The sequence below is a fragment of the Polistes canadensis genome, unplaced genomic scaffold, assembly GCF_001313835.1.
Source record: "Polistes canadensis isolate GaletaPanama2010 unplaced genomic scaffold, ASM131383v1 scaffold_9, whole genome shotgun sequence".
In the NCBI taxonomy this organism is placed as follows: Eukaryota; Metazoa; Arthropoda; class Insecta; order Hymenoptera; family Vespidae; genus Polistes; species Polistes canadensis.
In genome coordinates this window covers 575,299-584,338 of record NW_014569556.1, presented here as the reverse complement: position 1 = coordinate 584,338, position 9,040 = coordinate 575,299, and the positions used below count along the sequence as shown (strand labels likewise).

The window sequence follows — 9,040 nt, the reverse complement described above, 5'->3', positions numbered from 1 at the left end:
CTTTTTCGAATTTTGAGGAAAACATCATTTTATTTGAACAAAAATTTTTGCAAAAAATACTATTTTTCATAATATAGTTTGTAAAATTTTTCATAAAATAAAAATAAAAAAGAAAAATATTTGTAAAAATTCGAAAATATCATCAACTTGTTGAGCCTGAGTGGGGCTTAAGTTGAGCGTCCTCACGCAGGTTTGGCGCTGAATGTTATACGAGCGCTATGTCGTCTAGGAACATTGTGAACTAACCTTTACACTGATCAATTTTTTTTTTTTTTAAATGAAAAATAAAAAAAAAGTAAAGAAAGAAAAAAAGAAAGTTTACGTACATATCGATCAATTATCAGAGCGTTATGTTGCGTCTTTTCGTTGTTTGCGTTATTACATGTCGAGAATTATCGTTCAATTGAGAGTTTGTGATATAAGTATATTAGGATGAATTCGCATGTAAATATGCGTGCTAGTTAGAAGCGTTTCGAGTTGGAATCATGAGACAAAGGCAAAGCGTCAGTACTGATTCAGTGGTACGATCTTAAACGGTAACCAACGGTTTACTTTTTTCGTTGGTTCTTATTATATTGTTAACATTGAGGTAAGTAATCATAACTACCTTTATTTTTTAATAAATTGTTTAACTGTTACCATCACATAATTTCAGAGATCTCATCTGGAATATTAATACAAACAGTAAAAATTGAAAAATAAACGTTAAATTATTAAAAATGGACAGGATGAGTACTAGAGATTCAGAGAATAATTTAACACCTATACGCATGTTTGAAAGAAACCGATTTGTACACTTAAGTAATACGTTCCGACAAATAAAAGCCGATCATGATAGGGATATGCTAAGAAGGAATTTTGAGGAGAGAGATAATTCTCAGGATTCGGACGATAACCACGAGCCCAACAATAAAAAGGATGCCTTGAAAATTTCATCAATTAAACAGTTAGAGGAGATAATATCAACGTTCAATGGTGACGATACCACAAATATTGAACACTGGCTACATAAATACGAAGTAATTGCAAATGCATGCTGTTGGTCCGATCTTCAGAAAGTAGTATACTGTAAACGAATGTTAAGAGGATCAGCGAGAAAATTCATTCGATTAGAAAAATGTTGTTTTTCGTGGAAACAACTGAAATCTTGTTTAGAAGCAGAATTTTTTACATTTCCTGAGAATATCACGAAACAAATGGAATGTAAGTTGCAAATAAATGAAATTAATAAAAGAGTCAGTGATTCTTGGATAGGAAGAACCAGAAGGCCGTCGGCGTTAGAACGATTTTTCCAGAAAACAAGTAACAATTCAGATAATAAATTCACCCTCGGAAATACTACCACACTTAAACAATTAAAAGAAGATGTTGCATTTTATGATAGCATAAATATGATGAATGGCTTACAATTGCATGACGCCGCACGTCGGAATAAATAATTGGTGCATGCATCGGAATCGAAGGACATGATATAATTGACGAATTCTCCGTATAGATTTTGCGACTTATTCATCGAAAATAAAGCATTTCACGTACAAGTTTGGATTTATATCGGACAAATGTCCGAGGAGCACTATACCTAAGATTTAGTATTATGAAAGTTGTTTATAAAAGTCATAACTCCATATTAGTGTTTAGATACACTTACAAAAAAAAACATTTTAGAAACACATTAAAATATGCAGCTCTGTAGTAGTTGCGTTGCGTAATTTACAATAAGATTTTGATAGATCCCAAGCAATACCGAGCCAGATTTTGGAGATTGCAGCATGTGCTGTATATTTGTATCATTACTAATATAGAAAGCATAACTATACATAAATCTATAAAACAATTAAAGCTGTAAAAATCAGAAGCAGATATTTTTATTAAATTAAACATTTTATTAATAAATATCTTCAAAATCTTTGGTATATCCCACAAATATTTATAACTATATTTTTTATAAAACAGTAAACAATTATATTTAATATTTTGTCTTTATATGTGTGCCTTCGGAAATGCATATACACGTATATTTCGAAAAACAATTTTAGACACTTCTAATATACGAAAATCAAAAAGAGTTGACATGTATTCAACGATGATTATTTGTAACAATAAATAAATACATCAATTATGTAATCAATGCATATAAATATGAAATATAATTCGTCCAATTCGTAGATGTACTTTTCAATTTAATTTCCTATCTATTATTATCCAATTTTTATTAACGTTGCAATAAAATCAAATTTACATGCCTAATTATACGTTATATCATGAGAAGAAAATTTTATTATTTCAAAAATATTATGTTACTAATAAAAATAAAATATATTTCAATCATTATAAATTATGTTTGTATTGTGTTCTTAAAAAACAAAATTGAACACAATACATTCAATCGAAGTTACAAATTGTAAAGACAGAAAAAAAAAGAAAAATGATTATAATTATTTAATAATTGATATATAATTAGAGAATGTACATTAGAAAAAATTACTAATTACTTGCAATTAATGACGAATATACGGAGCTTCGTTCTAATAGCACAAACTGAAAGTGACATGACGAGTTTCTTAATCGTACAACTAAAACAATTTGCAGGCATACGTGAATACATTATCATATAACTAAGATTATTTTGAATAAACAATTATTTTGATTAACAATGTTGCCAACAGTAGAACTTTTAACTACATACATCTTTTGGTATTATAGTCGAAATTTAACTGTAATTTTACTATTGGCTATTCTGCTTATTAAGCTAATCGTTGATTTAGATTGATCGAACTTGTTTGAAATGACCAAAAATATATTTCATGAAAAATTTTAATAATTTACTTGTATATATCATTTTTAATTAATAATACTACTGTGTAATAAAAAATCATATCACTAATCCTTTTATTAGGAAGAGTTTTAATTAAACTGAAATCTGTAAATAAAAGACGCTTTATGATTGGTCGAGCATTCAGCAATGAAAAGTTCATCCTTAGCGATAAACGCGATTATAGCGCCACCGCGTCATGCTTATGAAGGTTCCTTGTTCTGATTTTTAAACCTTATTGCACTGTATGATATAAGATTAATCAAAAAAGTGTCGTAACTTGACTAACGGTTGAACGGAATAATTGTGACATTAACTTTTTAAGCGTTATTTCTATGTATTTTGTCATAATTTGTATAAATTATATTATTAAAAATAAAATAAGAATTTCTAATAAAATGTATTTTTAAAAAATTATATTGTATTATAAATAGGGGATTTTTCGATCTGAAACTTCAAATTATTTCATATATTAAAAAATTAAATACTTTTTGGTGTATATGATTATGCCATATCGTTTGAATTATACATCGTCATGTAATATTATATTTGTATTATGCATCAACTATTGTTTTATTAAATTACAATAGATTTTTTGTAAAATTATAATGGGAGATGACTGCAACGTAACAATAAAAGAGGTATTTCAAGAACCTCGAAAAAGATTTTGGCTGGTAAGCATTTCAATTGTAAATAATGTGTTTTTTGAATGTTTGTTGACATATCCTTCGGTATTATTGAGAGTGATAAGACTGTCATTGATATGACGCAAGCATAATTTTATCAGTTTAAATATCGTTCTAGAGATCTTGTATTTTTATAGATAACACTTTAGTCCGCTGAAATGCTTAAGAAAGGATTTTATAATTTAGTAATTATTGAAAATGTCTCATTGTTTATTTAGGTTTACCACGATACTAGTAATTATATTATTTGTATAAAATTAGATGATTTAACAAATGAATTATGTAATAATATTTTAATAATTATTAATATTTTATTTAACAGAGATCGAGAAAACGACCAAAAAGTGATGTAGTTAGTGTTAATTCTATGGATATATCTATAGAATCAGATACTGGAAAAAAGAAAAAGAGACGTAGAATTACAGAAGTAGCTAGTAGTATATTCTCTTCTAGTACTTTGGGCGTAAAAGTTGGGAATACTCTTCATAGATCATTTAGTATTCAACAAAACACAGATGATTTTTTATTTACCGATGAAGACGCTCATGCAAATACAATAAGGAAAAAGTAAATAGAATTTAAAAATTTAATCTTGTCTAATCGACTATTACTTTCTTATGTGCCATATAAATCATATTCATAAATATTTCTCTACATGGACTTTTATAGACGGAGAAACAGTTCAGATGGTACAAATAATTTTACGCTTAGAAGTTGGTTGCTCGATATAGCAAATGCAAACGTTAAAGAAACATTAAATAGCACTTTAGGTCAAAGAGAAGTAAAAAGACAAGAGGCAATTTATGAATTATGTTGCGGAGAAAACTTACTCATTGATGAACTTACAATTCTTCATGATCATTATTATGCACCATTGGTTTCTAGTAATATATTCACTTTGCAAGAAATACGTACACTGTTCAGTGATCTTACAAGAATTATTGAAATTCACGGTAATTTACGAAATGAGTTGATTAATTTACGAGATTGTTCAGGATTTACAGACAACATTGGTGCTACAATACTCAATTGGGTTAGTCTCTAGTATAATCTTTATTATTATTTTTTATGAAATAAAGAAATGTATGTACACACAATTCTTATATTAAAGTATAAAAATCGAATTATTAGTAACATGATCGAATAATAAAATTTGCATATTACAATTGTTACAGATACCAAAATTAACGGAACCTTATTTAGAAAGATGTAGAACACAAGTATGGGCAAGGCATTTACTCGAGGAAAAGAAAGCAACTAATAAACGTTTCCAGGCATTTTTAAAAAGAAAGTTAGGATCACCCCATTCTCTTGACTTATGGGCTTACTTAGATGTACCAAGATCAAGAATAGTTAAATATCCTTTATTGATCAAAGAAATATTAAGACATACTACTATTGATCATTTAGATCAAATTCCGTTACAGGAATCAATTAATAAACTCACAGAATTACTACAAAATATTGATGAAGCTATGGGAAAAGCTGAATGCAAATTAGCTCAAACAAAAATCAATATTAAAAATGAATATGATCCAACTGAATGTATTAATAATGCTACAGAATTAATTACAGAGGGGCAATTGAAAGATGCGAGAGGAATGGTAAGCCAATCTTTTACAATATAAATTAAACTCGCAAAACTATACGTATAAAAAATAAATTGTAATTTTTTATATCTAACATATATAAGTAAGCAGTTCTAATCTTACTAATTATATTTCAGAAATTTTATTGTTTTCTTTTTGATACGTGTTTTGCTATGACACGCTCTACAAGACGTATACCTAAAAAATATAATCTATATTTTCCTGTTATACCAAGAGAGCAAATATCATTATGTACCGAACAGAAAAATTGTACAGATTTTGGATTTAAAATCGGTGATTACTTTCTCATATCAGAAGATAAACACGGTAAACGGCATTGGACTGATGCCTGCAATAAAATTATTAACTCTTTAAATACTAAAGAAAATAATGGTAATGAAAATAAGTTAAATTTAATAATGCAAACGCCTAACCGGTCTATACGAAAATCAGGAAATAGTAAAGATGAAAACTTTACTTTTCCTTTAAAAAAAAATGTTTTAAAACAAAAACAAAACAGTATTTCTTTCGATAAATAACATAATTATAATTACAATTGCACGTATAAATAAGTTTTTTACAATTATTTCATTTTAATACAAATAATTATTTGTATGTAATTTTATTTGTGTAATTGAAACACTTGTAGAATAATATTAATTGAATGTATATTTATATATATATATATGAAAAATACTGTTAAAAGTACTTATATTTTTCAATTCAAACTAATATATGTATTTTATATTAATTTACTCATGAGAGAATTGTTCTGTGATGGAATCATTCCACTATATTTTATCAATATAATGTTGATCACAATTCTAAACATGTAATGATTAAATTTTTATTTAATATAGATAAATATTTATTCCTATGTAGCTTGTATACTAAAACAGTTTTACATATATGTATCTTAGCGATACATAAACAAGATTCAATTTATTCACAATTAATTCTTAAATCTAGATGCATATAAATAATTGATACGTAATAAAAGTAACTTTCGGAAATATTAACTTCCAAAGTTTGAATTAACTTAAGCTTACGAATTTCTGTTTTGTGGAAGTTAAATTACATGAAAATATTAAGAAAATTTAGACATGTATTTTAAAATTACTAAAGCTATACAAAATATATTAAAAATAAAACATTAACCAACAATATGTAAAAATTAAATTGCTACATACCAAGTTTTTACATGCACCAAAACAAATGTCCTATGCATGTACTTATCTTGTAGTCAGAAATCTAAATTTTTCTATTATATTACAAAGATTTCAAAGTTAATATAAATAATATGATATAATATGTAAATTCGTATTTCTATAAAAATATATTTACAATTACATATTTTTTTGTACTTTTATAAAGAATAATCCTCTAAACAGGTAAGAAAAACATATTTTGAAATTGTTTATTTTTAGATGCATAATTGATTTTAAGATTTTGTAGGTTTCATTGAATTTCCATCGGGGTAACGTTTTTTAAAGGCTTTAATTAATTGTGGATCAATCAAATGTACTCCATCTACTTGATTACCAAGTGTTATCCAATTAGGTTGTACATTGTGTGGACGACCAAATAATTCTATTTTTCTTGTTCCAGGACTCATGCGTTCAATAATACCATAAATTTCATCTGGTTTGTGACTAGTTGCACGAACTTCTGCTACAATTACATCACTGTCTAATCCCTTATTAATACGTGGATTTCCTTTCATACCCACTAAACAGTGTTCTTTTCCATGATTCAACCAATGTCCTGTTCTTCCAGTTCTTATAATTCTCTGTAATTGATTTGTTTTTACCCAAATAATTTCATCAACTCTTTCGTAACCCCATAGTTGAAGACATTCTCTTCCTAATTCCATTGCTCTTCCTGTTACCCATAAAAATAAAAGTCCTTCATCTTGAAGTGCAGGTATTCCTAATTGCCTCATTTCATCATCTGACATTGTACCATATGGTAATTCCATATGAATGTCCCATGGCGGATCAGCCATAATCACAGCAAATTTACCGAGAACTGTCATATCTAGGTATCGTAAATCACATTGTATCCATTGTGGTGGATAAAGAGTTAACTCGCTACCTACACTACTTGTACAACTAGTGTTACTACCATTTTTATTATCAGGATTTAATGTCTTGTTAATAGTAGCATTGTTAATACCATCAGAATCATTTGTTTCTTTTGTTTGTGCAGTAGGGCCATCTACTTCATAATGGACATATCTGAATGATATATGTAATCATGATTTATATAAATCTTAAAATATATAAACATGATAAACATTAAATATATATATTTAAATAAATGTAAAATGAGAGAACTTACTTGCATGTATCCATATGAAAACAAGTATTAAGAAAACTACAATCTCCTAATGATTCATCTGTGTGACTTTGTATAATTTTTTTAAAATGTAATTTCTTACATTTTTCTGCAAAACCTGGGCCACCATTTAATTTGGCACAATCGACTCTTGTTCCATGTGGACAAAATTCCATAACTTGTGCACCGCCTTGAGAACGAAATCTTTCTGCTAACGATTTTTCTTTAGATGTTTGTTTTGACAAAAGATCCAAGATTTGTTCTCCTACTTTTTTACTTTCTTTTTCTCTAATTGTGGGCATTGAGATCAATGACATTATATCCTCTGTATTTTTTTTATCTATTTTTATCTGTTTTTCTGAAGGCATATAATCATTTAATTCAGATGCGGATGTTTCTGCACTCTCAGGATTTTCTGTGTCATCAGATTGAGAGAGACATGATGATTGTGATTCTGCAACAGAGAGAACTGTATATCCAAAGACTTCATTTTCCGTGACCTCTTTGATTCTAAAAAAAATTAAATATTAATAATATTTATGTATATATAACTTAAAATCATTGTTGATAAATATATTTAAAAAGATATCAAATAATAATATAGAACTCACTAACTTAATAATATCTTGTGCAGCTAGTTTCTCTAAAATTTTATGGATATCAGAAGTAGACACATCTGCATTCAGATTTTTACGAAGTTGATCTATTATTTCCGCAGATGTAATTGGTAGATTTGGTAAAGACTCATGTAATATACAAAGAATATCTCTTTCATATTCATTATGATCAGATTTTGAAGATGTATTGGAATCTATGGAAAAAGATACTATATTAAATATACAATTAAGTATTATTTTGATGAAGAAAAATAAAATGATTTCAAATGTTTTACCACCAGGAAGAGGTGAATCAGCAGTTGAGGTAGATGGTATGGAAGAAGTAAGAGTAAATAATTCATGTCTCTCTCTTTTTCGCTTTTGTAATTTTTCACGTAAACTATTCCTTTTAATTTTAATTGCTTGAATTTCTTCAAAAGCGTCAGACATTTTTCCTTATATATATTCTAAATGCATAATATAATAAAATCTTACTTTAATAGTTATCTACTTATATTATGTATTAAAAAAATTATACCGATATAAAAAGAATATATATATTTAAAATATATTTAAGTTTAAAAATTAATACTGAAATAGTGTCTCATTTAATACTCAATTTGTGTATTCATCAATTATTATAATATATTGATATAACTATGCACTAACAATTTTTATTATTAACATTTTTTTAAAAATGAAAATATGAATACATAATACTGCATTACTGTTTATTTACATTAATACTCTCTTATAAATAGTCACAAATAATTTTCTCGTAACTTGTTATTTCACCATTGAACGAATAGTTATTTTTATGCTCGAAAGGTGGTGCACCAAGTCCATTAACAGATCAAGTTTATACAAGTTGATCTTAAAATTGTTACACAATGGCAGGTTCTATTATAAAAAGGTTAACTTCTGCTTTTCAAAAATTTGAACAAGCATTAAAAATAATAATTAATAACAGATTTCCGCCAGGTAAATAATTTCTTTGATGTTTAAAATAGTATATATTGT

General features: G+C 27.0%; 4 protein-coding genes across 6 annotated transcripts in view; 3 read left to right on the top strand and 1 right to left on the bottom strand.

Annotated features, from left to right (window-relative positions):
* The first annotated feature begins 247 nt into the window (after positions 1-247).
* On the top strand, positions 248-2,125 carry LOC106792532. Its single transcript, XM_014758993.1, has 2 exons — positions 248-589; positions 656-2,125. Exon 2 carries the CDS (start codon positions 720-722, stop codon positions 1,437-1,439), a length of 720 nt encoding a protein of 239 aa, XP_014614479.1. The 5' UTR covers positions 248-589; positions 656-719; the 3' UTR covers positions 1,440-2,125.
* A 928-nt stretch (positions 2,126-3,053) lies between these two features.
* On the top strand, positions 3,054-5,962 carry LOC106792471 (neuroepithelial cell-transforming gene 1 protein-like). 3 transcript variants are annotated; one of them, XM_014758919.1, is made up of 6 exons: positions 3,054-3,486; positions 3,821-4,065; positions 4,168-4,531; positions 4,674-4,850; positions 4,926-5,102; positions 5,225-5,962. In XM_014758919.1, the coding sequence occupies exons 1-6, from the start codon at positions 3,421-3,423 to the stop codon at positions 5,624-5,626; spliced, it is 1,431 nt and encodes a 476-aa protein (XP_014614405.1). In that variant the 5' UTR covers positions 3,054-3,420; the 3' UTR covers positions 5,627-5,962. The 3 variants fall into 3 exon arrangements, with proteins under 3 accessions (XP_014614405.1, XP_014614393.1, XP_014614400.1); XM_014758907.1 differs by having other exon boundaries at positions 4,674-5,102; XM_014758914.1 differs by lacking the exon at positions 3,054-3,486 and adding an exon at positions 3,638-3,732 and having other exon boundaries at positions 4,674-5,102.
* A 442-nt stretch (positions 5,963-6,404) lies between these two features.
* On the bottom strand, positions 6,405-8,470 carry LOC106792463 (N6-adenosine-methyltransferase subunit METTL3). Its single transcript, XM_014758895.1, has 4 exons — positions 8,317-8,470; positions 8,040-8,235; positions 7,428-7,934; positions 6,405-7,324 (listed from the first exon to the last, which is right to left on the bottom strand). Exons 1-4 carry the CDS (start codon positions 8,468-8,470, stop codon positions 6,529-6,531), a joined length of 1,653 nt encoding a protein of 550 aa, XP_014614381.1. The 3' UTR covers positions 6,405-6,528.
* A 349-nt stretch (positions 8,471-8,819) lies between these two features.
* LOC106792335 (39S ribosomal protein L32, mitochondrial) overlaps positions 8,820-9,040 on the top strand; it is a 1,546-nt gene continuing 1,325 nt past the window's right edge. The window contains exon 1 of the mRNA XM_014758708.1: positions 8,820-9,001. Within this exon, the coding sequence (XP_014614194.1) occupies positions 8,911-9,001 (91 nt within the window). The 5' untranslated portion in view covers positions 8,820-8,910. The remainder of the gene's footprint in view (positions 9,002-9,040) is intronic.